The sequence below is a fragment of the Vespula vulgaris genome, chromosome 17 (genome assembly GCF_905475345.1).
Source record: "Vespula vulgaris chromosome 17, iyVesVulg1.1, whole genome shotgun sequence".
Taxonomy (NCBI): Eukaryota; Metazoa; Arthropoda; class Insecta; order Hymenoptera; family Vespidae; genus Vespula; species Vespula vulgaris.
In genome coordinates this window covers 3,210,829-3,227,724 of record NC_066602.1, presented here as the reverse complement: position 1 = coordinate 3,227,724, position 16,896 = coordinate 3,210,829, and the positions used below count along the sequence as shown (strand labels likewise).

At 33.3% G+C, this 16,896-nt stretch overlaps 3 protein-coding genes across 6 annotated transcripts in view; 2 read left to right on the top strand and 1 right to left on the bottom strand.

The window, feature by feature from the left end:
* Positions 1-236: 236 nt before the first annotated feature.
* LOC127070240 (FK506-binding protein 15) lies at positions 237-3,628 on the top strand. Its single transcript, XM_051007959.1, has 12 exons — positions 237-481; positions 615-782; positions 863-1,382; positions 1,474-1,680; positions 1,745-1,780; positions 1,900-2,085; positions 2,165-2,347; positions 2,421-2,646; positions 2,730-2,995; positions 3,072-3,197; positions 3,264-3,398; positions 3,485-3,628. Exons 1-12 carry the CDS (start codon positions 405-407, stop codon positions 3,557-3,559), a joined length of 2,205 nt encoding a protein of 734 aa, XP_050863916.1. The 5' UTR covers positions 237-404; the 3' UTR covers positions 3,560-3,628.
* A 19-nt stretch (positions 3,629-3,647) lies between these two features.
* LOC127070242 (uncharacterized) lies at positions 3,648-6,814 on the top strand. Of its 4 annotated transcripts, none has more exons than XM_051007964.1 (7): positions 3,648-3,887; positions 4,368-4,391; positions 4,474-4,764; positions 4,906-5,014; positions 5,121-5,468; positions 5,573-5,894; positions 6,008-6,814. In XM_051007964.1, exons 3-7 carry the CDS (start codon positions 4,493-4,495, stop codon positions 6,538-6,540), a joined length of 1,584 nt encoding a protein of 527 aa, XP_050863921.1. In that variant the 5' UTR covers positions 3,648-3,887; positions 4,368-4,391; positions 4,474-4,492; the 3' UTR covers positions 6,541-6,814. The 4 variants fall into 4 exon arrangements, with proteins under 4 accessions (XP_050863921.1, XP_050863920.1, XP_050863918.1 ...); XM_051007963.1 differs by having other exon boundaries at positions 3,648-4,064; XM_051007961.1 differs by having other exon boundaries at positions 3,648-4,008; positions 4,368-4,764.
* A 167-nt stretch (positions 6,815-6,981) lies between these two features.
* LOC127070241 (nuclear pore complex protein Nup88) overlaps positions 6,982-16,896 on the bottom strand; it is a 56,923-nt gene continuing 47,008 nt past the window's right edge. The window contains exons 3-13 of the mRNA XM_051007960.1: positions 9,983-10,096; positions 9,687-9,876; positions 9,488-9,588; positions 9,201-9,393; positions 8,912-9,072; positions 8,719-8,804; positions 8,381-8,628; positions 8,002-8,112; positions 7,661-7,887; positions 7,231-7,479; positions 6,982-7,163 (exon numbers count right to left, since the gene is read on the bottom strand). Coding sequence (XP_050863917.1) covers positions 7,100-7,163; positions 7,231-7,479; positions 7,661-7,887; positions 8,002-8,112; positions 8,381-8,628; positions 8,719-8,804; positions 8,912-9,072; positions 9,201-9,393; positions 9,488-9,588; positions 9,687-9,876; positions 9,983-10,096 — 1,744 coding nt within the window. The 3' untranslated portion in view covers positions 6,982-7,099. The remainder of the gene's footprint in view (positions 7,164-7,230; positions 7,480-7,660; positions 7,888-8,001; positions 8,113-8,380; positions 8,629-8,718; positions 8,805-8,911; positions 9,073-9,200; positions 9,394-9,487; positions 9,589-9,686; positions 9,877-9,982; positions 10,097-16,896) is intronic.

The window sequence follows — 16,896 nt, the reverse complement described above, 5'->3', positions numbered from 1 at the left end:
TAATCAAGCATTATCCTGCCGAATATAAAAGTTGTAATATAACTTTGTTTTTCTTACTCTCATAGAAAATCACTATTCATAAGCAATCATCATTTGTTTTTTGCTTATTGAAACAAACACGATTACGCGTGTCGACCTACGTAGCCCGTAAAGAATTAAGTAAATATGTAGGTTAAGGAAACATTGTCGTAAGGTGAGTGGGAGGAAGGGGAGGAGTTAAAGCGTCATCTATGATGCTTTTATGATACTACTATTACTTATCGGTAAAGTCGCATTATGACATCATTGTATTCTAAGAAAATGTCACTCGACATATAAATATTTACAATGAATTTATTTCATTAATACGCGCTTTAAAACATACGAAATACATATACATATGTAATAATTTTATATAAAACAACATGAATGCGGACGATCAATTGCCAAATATCGAGAAAATATTTAAGAATGAAGATGAAGATTTTGTACCTGGAGCCGGGTAAATAAATATATACTATTATTTTAACATTTAACCTATTACTCTTAATTTACATATATAATGTGATAATGATGTTAATTATTTTTTTTTTGTTTCTTTTTATATTCTTTGTTTTTGTTTCTTTTGTTTTTAGATCTAACTTAGCTGCTATTTTTGGAAATTATACAAAAGATCAAGATATATCCTGTGTAATAAAACAGCCAGGTCAAAAAAAATCTAGTAACAAGCGTAACAGTTTATCTACTCCTTCCTCTACTAAAACAGAAGTTATTATTGCGAAAGCTATTCATGCTTATAAATTGTACGTTTATTCTCATATATATATATTTTTTATTTCAATTTAAAATTTATTTATTAGTATTGTTAATTAATTATTCGTAGGCAAAATGGACAATATATTTCTATTGGTAAACTTGGAATAGCGTTAACAGGGAATGTTTCTGCTAGAATATATCAAATAATTTTATATAAAACCAAACAAGAATATGTCTCAATAGTTACCATAACGAGAAAGTTTACATATACCGTTCAAATTAATAATTATTCCACTTATTATGATGACAATAATGAAAATTGGTCAATCTTATTTGAAAGTAATGATGCTTGTATCGAATTTGCAAGAGAAATAGGTATAGCTAAATATTTTTCAAAGGAAGACAAAATAGATAATGTAATCTATCAAGATTTAACAGCTGTTACTAAAGAAAAAGTTACAAAAGAAGGATCCAGTGTATCTATGAAATATTTTATTAGTACAGATATTGTGCAGCCATGTAAAATAAATTATTCGTCGTTACAAACAATGACGGTAAATATATCAATGGACGATAGTTGGGAAAAAACTCTTGTAGGAATTAGTAAAGAATTAAAAAGGATTTTATTTTTACCTCCTAGTAAACAGGTACTTTATATATTGTTTTCATTATTAGTTGTGCTGAGATAATATATTTGTGAAAAACTTATACTGCAATAATAATTAGTCTCTTAAATAGATCAGTTTAGGTCCAGGTTTTCCAAAAGATAAAGATATTTTGATGGAGATAGAAGTAACGAATATACAAGACTCAGAAGAACAATACTCTTTGTCTAAACCTACAGTATCTGGCAAAGCTTCATTGCTTTCAAGAATGGCTAAAATGGGTCAATCGATTCTTCCAAAGATGCAGACATCGACAACTACAGATTCTGAAGATACAGAGGTATTTAAAAGTAATAAGTATAATATATCTTACAACTTATATGATCAAAGATATGTATTTGTAGGATGACTCACCACAAAAATCACCACGACAGAAAAAGGTAAAAAAATTATATTGTATTATTTTAATAAAAAAATAAAAGAAAAAAAAATATATGATCATTATATATTACATATGGTATTGTAAGATGATTTAAATTTAAGAAATGTTCTTTTTCAGACAGAATCATTAGAAGTGTCATTACAAAAAAAACATATGACACAGGAAACATCTGGGAGTATAACACAAAGTACTTGCAAAGTAACGAAATCGAAAAATAACGTGCCTTCGACAAACCCCATTATCTCTAAACCATTAATTCCTACTGCCGCGTTTACATCTCCATGGCCTGCTTCACAACTACAAGTAATTCGGATTTACTTTTTAATATGATTTTTTTTTCTTGTATTATTAATAAAAAATTATGACATTTGCATCATTCTAGTCAAATTATATAACATCAAATGGTCAAATGTATTCCTTACAACCACAGCCTGTAACCCAAGCTGTATCTACTGTAATTGACCCAAGTTTAAATATGCTTTTGTCAGAAACTAGAATGGCAAATGCCGAGCTCAGAATGGGAATGTCCAAAATAGCTGATAATGTACAAAAAGTACTTGATAAGGTAATTATACTGATAAATCATGTAATCATGTACATACGTATTATCTTAGTACTTATTTTTTTATGTCTTCTAGTTCCATATTTTGGAATTACAAAATGCATCTTCAACGAAAGATGCAACAATGGAAGATACCTTGAAATTATTATTAACTATGAATACATCACAAAGTGGTGCTAAAAACAAAGAATTATTAAACACAACAGATGTCGAAAAAGATGTTTGTTGTGAACATTTATCTGATTTATCCAAAATAAGGAAAGAAATTGTTGAATTAGAAAATGAAGTAAAATATTTAAAGGGTAATTAAATTAACCTTTTTATGCATTTTTCTTTTTTTACAACATTATTACAAAACCAAAATAAAGTTATGATTGTTTCACAGAGTCATTATTGAAAAGTGTAGAATTTGCTAAGACATTAGAGGAAGAGAAAGTATCTTTATCCAGTATTAATAAAGAATTAAATGATAAAATTAAAGTTCTTGAAATATCATTGAGTAATAAAAATGATGAATTATTTACAAAATTGGAAGATATAGAAAAGTACAAAAAGTCCCAAAACGAATATGAAAGAGACAATGCAGAACTGAAAAATAAAATTTCCGAACTTGCTGCAAAAGTTGATAGTGCTATGACTGGAATTAATATGGTATCTTTAAAACATTTTATGGTATAATTATCAGTTATTTGAATAATTCATAATATTTTATTAAATTCATTCACAGAAAGAAAACAAAAATAAAGAAATCAAGTATATTATGAACAAGACTTATCTTACTTTAATGGAAACATTTACGAATGATTCATATAGCAGTGATCATATAAAAGCAGTTGTAGCCAATACAATAAAGGTATAGAAAATTCTTTAATCGTGATATCATTATGTATATTATTATACAAATACAATTCGTTCCTAGAACATTACATTGCAAGTTTTACAAGAGGTTCCTGAAAGAAATATAATAGAAACAGGAACGGAATCAAGAAAGGCCTTGAAAAATATCCAGGATAACGATGAACAATCAAGCAAATTCTTAAATAATCCAAATTCGGTAAGTGATTGTTCTAACACTTATATAATTAAACGCTATTTTTTTTAAATTTGTTATATAAAAAAGTAATATTTCCTATATTATAGGTTATACCAGTCGAACAAAATGAACCACCACCTATCCCACCAATGGATAAAGAATTGGACAATGCTATCTATTAACGCAACGATAACACTGTAATTATCTCTCTATGGATCATTCCATATAAATAAATGATATTTTTAAATTTATTTGCATTCGTATGCATAAGTTTAAAGCTCGATTCATATTTTTTTTCGTACCTTATAAATATTATAAAGACGAACGATATTAAAACATTCGTAATTTATTTTGTAGATTTTGTAATAAATACATGAATCTGATAATATAAACTTCTGAAATATTCATTTTAAGAAGCTTATCTTCGTACTATAATATGAAACGAGTAGATGACAGGAAAGATGCGCCGAAGGTCGTATACCTGCATACGAAAAATGGCGCAAAAGCACGGTACGTGGTCTTGGTAGAAACAGTATTGACGATATTTACGTTCGAAGAACGATTAGTTAAATTAAACATGATGCGGTGTTCATTGTGTTATCAGAAATACGTAATTGTTAAGAGTTAAAAGGTCTGGCTGGTTGAGTTTGTCCGGCTCTCAAGAATTTGTATTTGTCTGTATTCACGGTTAGATTTTTGGCTTCTACCACGTCAATCAAAACGATACTTAACCTCACAAATCATGGAGGAAACAAAATTTTCTCATTTAATATTTTATAAATATCTTGTCTTTACGATCTATTAAGAGAAATCCAAACAGAATGATAATCTTTTTTCAAATATCGCTTTAGAGTTATAATTCCGTTAATGACGGTCGCCTATTCTAACATTCTTTTGCTTTTTACGATTAGAAAATGTCGGACTTTGAAATTTTTATGATATAAACATAAACTAAAAATTATATTTAATATCATTTTATGTGTTATATAGGAATGTAGGTGTGGAAAGATGATGGTAATGGATCAGATATTACCAGTTGATCAATAAAATACTGGTTTATGAAGAAATAATAGGAATCATGTTCTTTATCACTTAGATTATTAGTTGTCATTTTTATGATGGATGCAAGTTCTGTGGAGGATAATGATGTATCTTTTCGTTTGGGGGAGATGTTTGACAGTTACGAAGAGTTGGAACATAAATTGGAGAAATTTTCAAAACGTAGTCTTGTGCATTACTGGAGAAGAGACAGTAGAACAGTTAGCGGTGCTCATATGAAAACTGCAAGACCTATTAGCGAACGTTTAAAATATTATTCGGTGAAATACGCGTGCATCTATGGTGGTCAAAAGTTTCTTCCACGTGGTGCTGGCAGGAGACAATCTCAGTTAGTTTGTAAATACAATTTTCTTTAGTATTTTCAATGATAATATGCTTATTGATAAAAGATATTAAATCGATTTTAATGTAGTTCAATAATAATGAAATTAGAAATTAATAATACAATTTTACTTATCTCTGCATATAGATCAATTAGGACCAATTGTCCAGCACACATTATGCTTAGAGCATCGAAAGATGGAACAAAATTGGAAGTAACTAGTGTTAATAACGAACATAATCACGAAATTTCAGAGGTAACAAAACATTATCCAAAAAAAAAAAGGAAAAAAAAAAATAATTCACCTATACTAAACATATGCACAAAAGAATCAAAATCTTGTATCAATATTTATCCCACAGGAATTATTCAAGAATTTGCCACAAGAGAGAAAACTTTGTGGTGAAATCAAACAAGAAGTACAAGACCTCATGCAATTGCATATAGATCGTAAAAGATTAAAAGAATATGTACGTTTACGTACGAATAAAATATTACGTTCGAAAGATTTATTTAATATAGCTGCAGCTAATAAGCAAAAAAAAGACATTACGCCTGAAAGAGCATATCAATTATTTAAAAAAATACACGATATTGAAAAAATGCAAGGTGTGCATGGCGAAAGAAAATTATATTCCGAGTCAGAAGATGAAATTGCACAAACGATAAAAAGAATGAAAAAAGAACAGGAGTCAGCTTGGGGTCAGGATGTAAGATCGATTTTATGAGATGACCTTGCGACGAGATACGATTAATTATTTTATTTTCAAATCGAGATCGAATGGGACAATGTTTATTTGTTTTTTTTTTTAAGGGTCTATCACCTGAATTAGAAGTGAGTGAAGGAAATGATGGTGACGATTCGTATGGCGGTCAATTGACTCAAGAAGAAGTAGTAGATGAAATGGATGCAACAGAGGGTAAATTGTTGAGAACAAATAATGAGGGTGATATAATAACAACAAATGGAGAGATAGTAGGAGAATTAGTAATGGAAGATGGAGATCCATCGGTAATAGTCGAGTCTATTGTCAACGCGGATGGTTCTGTTTTTGTTGATGAACGAGATTTTAATACATATTGCAGTAATCATTTGTCACATACGGTCGATGATAGTCAATCTCCTAATTCTCAAGGTATTATTCTTTTATAAATTCAATAAGGTATATTAACGCGTTTCTTTATTTTCGTGACAATACCGTATCGTTTATAAAAAAAAAATATATATATCTGTATATATATAAAACAGTTTTAGATATAGATGCTATAACATCTTCAACAAATATAGAGAAAATGACAAAAGATCCTACATCTAGTCATAAAATACAAAATAGATCCTTAACGTCGCAACCACAGCAAACATCGAAATCAGCCAATGATTTTAACGAAACTGCGGATTCGAGGATTTGGATTATGAAGGAGGCAACGTCTATGGAAGCAGAAGTAGATAGCAGTCCTGAAAGTGAAACAAATGGATCCAAATGTGCTGCTATTATAAAAGGAGATATCGATACCAACGATGTGGTATTAACGGATGAGGCTAGTCATCAATTGTTGCAAGAACAATTAGCTGTACTTCGTGCGGAAAGAGGAAAGTTACATCATGAGACTGAAATGTTAAAACTTAAAAAAGACAAATTAAAACTACAAATTAATTGTTATACAAATGAGTTAAAAAAGCAGGAGATGGAGAAAGAGAAATTAAGATTGGAAATTAAATTACTTCAATCTAAAGTAATGGAAGATAGTAATGATGTGTCTCATTATATTTTTGTGCCTTGATTGTTGAGAAATAGGTTAATTTACTGATAGGATAAATAAGGGATATTAGGGCGCACAAGTTAGTATACTAAGAAGATTACATCTTATTTAATATTGGAGATTATATAAAAATGGTTGTTATAATTTTACAGTAGATAAAATTAAAAATAAAAAGTTTTTATCTATGTGGTAGATATTACTATAATATAATTTTATTCTTTTTATGAGCCACGAAAACAATTAATTTTTATTTATTTCTTTTTTTTCTTTTTCTTTACACGTATTATCACGTGTATCGATGTTAAATAAGATGTATGACGAAACATTAACAGTGTATAGATTCTGAATTGGTATTTCATCAATGTATGATAATATATGAAATAAGTTTAAGTATTCTTCTTCATCGATGTCGTTTCTTAATTATAATATAAGATCGTATAGCATTTAATAAATTATTTTGAAAATATAAATGTTTTTTCTTTTTTTTTTTTCTTTTTTTTATACGTTTATCTTATCCAATAGTAATTAATATGAAAGTAGTTTAGGAAAATGATATACAATAAACTTATTTACCAATGTACTAAATTCCTACTTCGTCTTCGAGTTTTTTGACTTGAACTACCATATTTTTAATATCTTTTGTCCTGTAAAAAATTTACGATTAATTATAAGATATAATTTATTAGATTCTAGAAATATTTTATTACTTACATTTGCGTAAGATTTTCTTTAATAGCTTCTTCTTGATTTTTACTAAATACTATTTCCTTTTGTTTCTCGACAATCTCTGTATTTTCCATAAAAGTCGTTTGTTGGGCTGCCCTCTTTTTCAGTTGTTCTAATCGTACCTTTAAATCTTGTATTTTATCTTTCATCCTTCTCAATTCTTCCGCTTCTTCTCTTTCAACGGCACTCATTGATGGTTCCTTGTAGTTTACTAATCTCAGCACCTCTTCCGCCCTATAGAATAATTTTTGTTTATTGTACATATTATTTATATTGCAAATTACATTATTGATTTATTTTAAAGGGGATTTCCAAAAAATTTGCAATGCTTTGGGCACCATGAAAACTAAAAATTCACCAATACGTACTTAGATGGGTCCAAAAGGAAAATATACTTTTCGAAATAATTATTCACCTGCGTGCTAATTCCTCCTGTTTATCTTTAATATCCTCGTAACGTTCGGCCAAACGTCCTGCAGTTTGTTGAAGCTCCTTTTTCGTTTCCATTAAAATATCTAATTCTTTTAGTAAGTGAGTTTTTAATGCTTTTAATGTTCGTAATTTTTTACCAATTTCTTCGCGAGCCTTATCATGCCTTATAAAATGTTGTCGGCGAAAGATTTGCGTAACGTGGAACAAGAGCTAAAACAATAGAGATAGATTTATATATTGATTAAAAAATAAAAAAAAAAGGAAGTACAAAAAAATTAAAGAAGTGTATTAATTAATAATTAAGAAGATATTTTCTTTTGTTACTTCTACGCATTCCCTCAGCGTCATCGATCGATTTCCAAGTTTCGTGATTGGTTGCGACGTTTCGTGCTTTAACAAATTTTTTATGTAGACGTCGAAAGGTTCTTTGCTCACCTTTAATAAATCAATGAAATAAATAAAAAACAAAAGACATATATATGCAAATATTATTATCATTTGTATTTATTCGATCAGTATCTTTTATCGATTAATTGTAAGTTACTCTGTAAGATAAAAACCATTACTTAATGTAATTGACCAGTGTTACGTTTTATTATAAATACCGATCACTTTTTTCAGATACTGATTAAATATGTTAAAAAATACTGGTCAGTCTATTATAATATAATTTAAATTCAATTCTGTAAATAATCGAACATACTTTTTTAGTTGAAGTTACTATTGGTTCAGGAAGTTCGATACGTGGAAGATAATGAAGATCTATTACGGAAAGATCGACGACATCGCCCGTATGAAGTAAAGCGATTAGCACGCATGGTTCTTGAATAAGTCCAAATCCAAGAATTGGTGTGGCCTCATCCTTTCCGGTATGCTTAGTTCTCGTGCAAATTAAATATTGCGAACTCGATTGATTTGACAACGAAGGTAAAAAGCTCTCTTCTATTTTATCTAGAATCAAACGAATCAGATTAAAGATTATACTAATAGATATTTTAATAAATGGTATTATAATAAAAATTTATTTAATGTTTTCTTTACCATTGGTAATATTGATATAATCGTCTAATTGTGATACCATTGGTAGACTAACCATATGTATTCCAGCATTGTGAGAACAAAAGTACCTAATGAACGAACGTAAAATTCTATTCAATAAATAATCGTCATATTTTTTCAAACTAATCATCCGTTCGATTACAGATATTTAATTTAAAAGTGATAATCGAAATACCTGGACTTGTTACCCTTATCGTTATGCACATGAATGGGACAATTATATTTTTTGTCATTATCCGTGAAAAATAAACCAAGTTCCATTTCTATACACTCGTAGATGTAAAGTGCATCTTCTGGTGTATGTAAACTGTAAGTTGAACCGTATTGCGACCAGGTCTAGAAAATTTTAATGAACACTGTCTACACATCGACATTTAATTACGTAAACACGAAAGATTTCAATCTCAAAAGAAAAATCCGATAGAATTTAATTTTTGTAAAACAGTCGATGAAATGTATCGTACCTTTTTATCGTTCTCCTCCTCTTCCAATGTTTCTTTAAGCAATATAGCATGATATATTCTTCCATTGCACATAGCAATTACAACTATAGGTGGAGTGGTTTGTATGCACATGATCGAACACGAATCTATTCCATAATTGTCATCGGTCGGTGGATACATAGACAGCGAACCATAAACTACAGGTTTATCGTAACTTTAAAAAAAAAAAATATATTAAAAAAGATAAATCGATATTATTACGATGAGAATTAATATTAAAACGCATTTAATTCGATGCATTCACTTACTTATCATAGAGAACATTATCACGAACAATGAGAACTTCGCCATTTCCGCGTAGCACGAGGATCGGCCATTCGATTTGATTCCAATCGATGGCGTTTTTAGCCTGTAACGATACCATCGATATCCAAAAAAAATTTTTATCATCGAACGACAATCCTTCCCTACTGTGAAATATATTTATTTATTTATTTACGTATATACCTCGTTTATATTTTTACCGACGAGAAGTTCCGGTCTCCTTAACGTTGGCGTAGCAAAATCAAAATCGACAGCAGTATCACCGAGTGACGCAAAATTAGGTATTTTCGATGGCGAACCACTCATCGGACTACGTCCGACTTTCCAACTTTTGATAAGCTTCGGCGTTCTATTGATCTCGCACTCGTACAAACTACGTAGAAAAAAGTAACGTAGTGGAAATTAAAATGAATTTAATACGATGAAAAATATCTAAGCGTATTTAACGATAGATAACGTTTCGTTTCAACGATACCAACCGAAAGATATTCTCGGATGTTAAAACCAAGAGATGAGAATCGTCGGTCGAACCTGGATGCCATCTTGCTTTACGAATTTCAGTAGTAGCACCGAAATCACCGAAACAATGGCTTCTGTAAAAGAAATCATTCAAATCGAAATACGAAGTACGAAAGAAATAACGTTCGAGAAAAGTAAAGAAAATCTTGGTCAGTGGTCACGCGAGTCTTTAACTTGTCACGGGACGACAAGCAGCTTTGTATAGATATAACATAAGAGATTAGGTATACTCGGACGTCGTTATAGCTTACGTTTCATATATATAGTTTCATATATATTATATATATATATATAAACATAAATATGTATATATGTACGTATGTATTTTATTATTATTCTCTCGCTTTACGTGGCTGGACATGGTAACGTTGGCAAAGGGGGTTGGTTGTTGACGATGGTTAGTCCACGGTCGCGTTATTAATGTTCCTGGCATGGCAGGAAGAGAGATAGGAAGGAAGGAAGGAGAAGGAGAGACTGAGAGAAAATGGGAAAAAAAGAGAGGAGAGGAGGAGAGGAGGAGGAAAAGGGGAGAAGGAGAGGGGAGGCGAGAGATGCGTGAGAGGGAGAAATTCGTGGATACGAGAGGTGTCACCAACACTAACGCTTCACAAACGAACATCAAGGACTCTACTGGCGACACCACTACTACCACTACTATCACTACCACGCGACCAACGTAACCATTGTACGCCAGAGTTCTTAATAATTGATAAAAATGTACGCGGCGCACCGTCAGCGCGAGAGAGCAGTATAAAGAGAGAGAGAGAGAGAGAGAGAGAGAGGGGGTAAGAGGGTAAGAGGGGCGAAAGCCAGGAACAGAGAGGCGTCAGACCACCCTTTGCACGACCACCACCCAGTCGTTTCGTTGACAAAGGCACATGCAACGATTTATTCGCCCTTTTTACCATGTACTCTCTCTCTCTCTCTCTCTTTCTCTTTCTCTCACTCTTTTTCTCTCTCACGAATTTTTCTTCGTTTTGTCAAAATTTCAGATTAATCAGAATATACATATATGTGTGTGTGTATTTATGTGTGTGTTTGTGTGTGCGTATCTATATCGAGCTCTTTTACGTTACATCAAAAGTCATAAACCTTTACACGGATTAGTCTTTGCCGACAATCTTGCCTCTCGAACTCTTATCACCTTATATGCAACTCTCGCAATTCGGAGAGAATTCTCTCTCTCTCTCTCTCTCTCTTTCTCTCTCTCCCTCTCTCCCTCTCTATTTCTAATATTACTCGCTGAAGGAGAAAAAAAATAATTGAAAGAAAAAAAGGAAAAACGGAGAAGAAAAAAAAAAGGAATAAAAGAACGTGCAGCTGCTCGAATCTAATTAAGAAATTCTTACATGGCAGTAGCGCACATTCTGCCATACTCTCTCCTCTTTTGCACGTCTTGTTCCTTCCATTTCGTTCCTCTTTCCATCTCTCTTTCTCTCTTTCTCTCTTTCTCTCTTTTTTCCTCTCACCTTCTTAGTCTTCTCTCTCATTCTCTCTCTCTCTCTCTTTCTATTTGACTCTAACTCTTTCTATTTTTCCTTCTCTTTCTCTTTATCTTTCCCTTTTCTCAGTACTCAGTTCGCCGAAGCGGCCCGGAAAAATTAAAAATAATTTTCCCTAGGTAAACGTATTAACCTCTCGGGCTAGTGGGCAAGCTTTTTTACGCGACGCTTTTCTCGCAATTTGTACAAAGAACCGGCCACAGGTCTCCCGACTTCAAAGCGAATCTTACAGAGAGTATATATCGCATAATTTTATTTCGCGGGGGTATATTTCTTTTTCTTTTTCTTTTCTTTTCTTTTTTGTAATTTTTTTTCTGTTCTTCTTTATCCCATCCCTTCCCTTCCACCCTTCTTAACCTACCTCCCACCCCTCCAGGTATTTCTCCCAGTACCATTGTACGACCAACCGTTATATTGCGGCTTCCATTGCACCTCTTCTTCCTTAGAGAGTTTCTTCGAGTGAGAGAGAGAGAGAGAAAGAGAGAAAGATATATAAAAGGGGTATGAGAGGGGGAAAGAAAGAAAATGAAAAAAAGAAAAGAAAAAGAAAAAATAAGACGAATTGTTCCCTCACGATTTAGATACTCCTCTTCTCGCGCGATTTACGCGAGATGAAAAAAAAAAAAGAAAAAGAATAAAAAAAAAAAAAAAGGAGAAAAGAGGTTTTGAAGTCTCCTAACCAGGAATATTACGAATACGCCAGATAATCGAACTAAATTAAAACGTTTTTACCATTACGGAGGATGAGTAATCGTCATTGTTCCCACGAGAGTATAAAATCAGAGACGACCGGCAAACGAGAGATAAGCGTCCGACTCGTTCGTTCGGTCTCTCTCTCTTTCTCCTCTCTTTTCCTCTCTTTCGTTCGCCTTTTCATCTTTTCTTCCTCGGCAATAAATCTCGGTGAAAAACCTATCCGGATCTACTACCGCTCGCTCTTCTTCTCCGCGCTTAACCTAAAAATTCATTAGATTATAAAGCCATTAATGCTCATCCGCGCGACCGGACTTGGATCTCTCTCTCTCTCTCTTTTCTTTTTTTCTTTTCCTCTTTTTTTTTTCTTCTCACGTTGATTTCACACTTGGATCGATGTTAGTTTGAGTTGCAAGTTCAGCGTTATTATTACCATCATTGTTCTATATAGAATTTTTTCTTTTTGGACGATCCTATGAAATTTTAATGAATGTACGTAAAATATACATATACATATACATATACATATATATATATATATATATATATATATATGTATGTATATATGTAATATATGAAATACAAATGAACCGAAACAAAAGAATCTATTTATATGTAAAATAGAAAAAATGAGCAAGAGCCTAGCCGCCTACTGACAAAAATTGTTTTAGGAGAGTACAAAGGGTGAATCGTACGATTTAAGGGTTGCACGTTAGATCATCAAAACGATTATCTAATTTTGTCGATATTAAAATTATAACAAGCGACAGGAGATTTCATCCCTTATGTCGTTTCGTTCTTCTTCGATAGGCTAAATTATTTCTTCGCTTAAACTTGCAAATATATTCTCAAAATTTTATATCGATCACACTCGATAGTGTTTTTTACATTATCAATATCAAATTATGTATCTAATGTTCGTATCATTTCAGCCAATTTCACTTTTATCAAAGCAACGTGTTATCGAGAAAAACATATTCGTGATTCAATAATATTTTGTTTGAAGCTTTTCGAAATCCCTTTAATAACTTGCGAAATCTTACAATATTATAATCCGCAATATAATCGTAAGACGAATAATATTAGGTTGACACCTGTTACAAACGTTTTCGTAATCTAAGTACAGTTTATAATGATCATTTTGTAAGATCCCCTCCATCTGGTTGGAACGTTCGCCGCGCTTAATTCTGACTTGGTGACCGTGTAACAACAAATACATACATGCATAGATACATACACACATACACATAAAACCGTGTAATATCGTTCAGTAACTTGAAATATTTTTATTAGATTCTCTTGAAATTACGAGCAGAGGCGAAGAATGAAAAGGAGGATGAGGAGGGCTTGAAGACGTTAGACGGTGACGAGGAGGAAGAGGAAGAGGAAGAGAAGGGGGTTGAAGGAGAATTGTGGTAGTCGTGGGGGCGGTTAGCAAGGTGGGCTTACGAAGCTATGCTCACGATATAACGAGAGCCATTATGATAAGCGAATGCATAGATTAGACATAACTTGTTAGCCTGCTTATACGCTCGTTATACGACGCTAACGTATACTATTCAAAAGACGAAGGGGCTAAATATTAGAGAGTGAGAGAGAAAGAGAGAGAGAGAGAGAAGATTGAGTGCTTGTCTAACCGACCAAGCAATTACAAAAGCGCGTGTTACACTTTATACCTCCGCTCACGTTACCAGATATTTTTAGAATCCTTCGGATTCTTTTTTAACGATCGCAAAAATTTATCTTACACGCAGGCAATTTATTTAAAAACTGACCTGTGTTCATATTTTTTCTCTCTTTTTCTCTCTATTTCGAGATTATTTAAATCGATCGATGAAAAATATCGACGAACGATCCATACTAATATGGTTGCATACACTTTTTAAGATACATCTAATTTTCTGACTTTCTTATTTTCATATTTACAATACTTTTTTTCTTACTTCTTATGAAATATTCTTCTAATCAAATAAACATGTACATGTATAAGTATCTTACGTTTAAAAGATTGACGAAACAACGATAAACTCCTATTATATATATTTCCCGTACGTGAAAATAAAACGAAAGATGTTCTAATCTCGAAAATACCTAACATCGTTTCCGCGTTCTTCGAAAACTCTAGAGTCTCGTGACTAGAAGGCGTTAGAGAATGGAAGTTCGCGACTCCGTTTCGACCCCGTGTCGGCCGGTGAGCGTTCTGGAAGATGCGTCCGATGGTGTGAGGGTGGCCCATAAAATCGGGATGTTGCGCAAAATATAACGAGCAACGTTCTCTGCTCGTTGCTGGCTGACGCTCCTATCTCTCTCTCTCTCTCTCTCTCTCTCTCTTTCTCTCTCTCTCGTAATTCATCCTCTGCTCTCGCTTTGCTTTCGCCTTCCTCGACGACACCTGCGTCGGCAACTAAGCCCGTTAATTCTCAACGTTGCGTCCCGTTTCCATCGTGGGCATCGGTTTCGGGAAACGGTCTACCATTTCCCTAGATCCTTGTAACTAGGATCCTTCTCTCTCCCCCTGTCTCTCTCTCTCTCTCTCTCTTTCTATTCTCTCCTCTTCTGCTTTCATCACTATCTCGAAACTTCATTAATTATATCCTAATGATTCATCGAACGGTTCAACGAATATTAAATGAATAATTCATTCATTGATATTAATAATTAATATCACATACTTGTGAAAGATAAATAGATAAGTAAAGTATTCAGAGTAATAGAGTATTCTTATGATAATATTTTTTATTCTATGATAACCTCGTTTTTTACTTTGAGATCTGTTTTAGTTTTCCTCGAAATTGATTCCTTTCATTAAAAATTACAGCGTGTTCGTTTTAACAGATAGTTAAAGATATACGATATACGAGTATGGATTCTTAATATTCTGAAACAAAGTCGTAGATCGATATTCGTTTTCGAGAAAAAAGGAAAAAAAAAAACAAGAAAGAGGATGCATAAATATTTGAAGAAAAGAGAAAAAGATAGAAAGACGCGTTTCAAGGATGGGTGCCACTTACATAGATACGAGCATTCCTTTTTACACCTATGTATGTACGTTCACACGTCTAATCTCTAGAGCTCCGGTAGGTAGGTACCTCGTTACATGTGTTTGGCTTCCAAAGAGACAAAGTTTCGCAATCTTGCAAAGCTAACACACGCATATACATACACACATACAGACGCGTTTGCGATACATTCTTACCATGCTAATGACGCGCAAATCGCGAAACGTCCCAGGGCCGAGCAACGCGAGAGAGCTTGGATAAAACAGCGGAGACGTTCGTGGAGAAAGCGGAAGAGCGAAAAAGGAGGGGAATTTGTGGGAGAATGGGGTGTGGGAGAAGGAAGGAGAAAGAGGACGGTACGTAGAAAAAAGTCGTGGAGAAAATTTATGTGTCTTCGGACGTGACGAAACGAAACGAAACGAAACGAAACGAAACGAAAGGACGGAGATGTAGTTAGATCCGATGGTAGGTACTCGCGGACCGACCTGGTTGGATGGAAAACGGCAAACAAAAGGATATGTTGTATCTATATGTATATATGTATGTAAATATATATGTATGCGTGTGTGTGGTAGGTACGTATGTGGTAGAGAAAGAGAAAGAGAGAAAGAGACAGAAGGAGAAATGGTCAGAGTGCAAGAGAGAGAAAAGATGGAGAAAGAGTAAAAAAGGGATGCAAGTGTGCACGAGTTCGCAGTGCTAGCTCACCCTTCTTCCCTTCGACCCTCTTTCTCAGTACGTAGGTAACACACGTACTACCGGTGTAATTAAAAGAACCGACAGATGTCTCTCTTTCGCCGTCGGATTTTATTTCGTTATACGAGGAGACGACGACGACGACGACGACGAGGACGAGGACGACGACGACGACGACGACGACGATGTTCGCGATGGTGTCCACAAGAAGGACGAGGATGAGGACGAATACGAGGACGATCTCGTTGACGAGAACATGCTAGATGTATTTAAATTTTTTTACGTAGCTCTACGGACGAAATTCTTTGATTAGAAGTGTCCTCGTTGGTGGCTACGAATGTAGTCATTATATATATATATATACATACATTCATAGATACATACATTTCTTTCAAGTACTCGTCGACGGATAAACGTCGTATATACCTCCTTCTATTTCCTTTTCATCTTCTAAGCTCGAATCGTCTTCTTCTTTAAGAATATATATGTGTGCTTACTTCTCAGGCTAGAATTATCGCAAGCTAACGTGAATCGCGTGCGAAAAGCAAGGGTTGAAGGGACAGGGATTCGAGCAAAAGCAAGTATTTCGTCTGACATACATATTATTTACGCTTATGATCCTCTCTCTCTCTCTCTCTCTTTCTCTTTCTCTTTCTCTGTCTTTCTCGCGGAGGTATAGACTACGAGAGACCGGTTTTGCGCATTCGCGCTTAATGCGGACAACGAGAACAAAAAGAAAAGAAGGAAAAAAAAAGAAAAGAAAAGAAAAGCATTTTATTATTCCGCCCTTACTTTTTTTGTTTCATCTCTTCGCATTTCTTCCTAGTTATATTTTACGGGTTGCGAGGTTCGGCTGGAGGTTTTTCTTTCTTTCTTTTCTATACCGTATACTTTTAAAAAATTACCTATGACATATGTAACCAGGAAATACGGAATAATTCGATTTCTTTCGTTAACGTTGGTCGTCGGACCCGACGACGATCG

Excerpts from the sequence above, each read along its gene's own strand:
- LOC127070240 (XM_051007959.1), top strand. The coding sequence starts at position 405 with ATGAATGCGGACGATCAATTGCCAAATATCGAGAAAATATTTAAGAAT. Across the intron at positions 2,996-3,071 it reads CTATGACTGGAATTAATATG|AAAGAAAACAAAAATAAAGA; the intron begins GTATCTTTAAAA and ends ATTCATTCACAG. Across the intron at positions 3,399-3,484 it reads TCTTAAATAATCCAAATTCG|GTTATACCAGTCGAACAAAA; the intron begins GTAAGTGATTGT and ends CCTATATTATAG.
- LOC127070242 (XM_051007964.1), top strand. The coding sequence starts at position 4,493 with ATGATGGATGCAAGTTCTGTGGAGGATAATGATGTATCTTTTCGTTTG. Across the intron at positions 4,765-4,905 it reads GCTGGCAGGAGACAATCTCA|ATCAATTAGGACCAATTGTC; the intron begins GTTAGTTTGTAA and ends CTCTGCATATAG. Across the intron at positions 5,469-5,572 it reads AGTCAGCTTGGGGTCAGGAT|GGTCTATCACCTGAATTAGA; the intron begins GTAAGATCGATT and ends TTTTTTTTTAAG.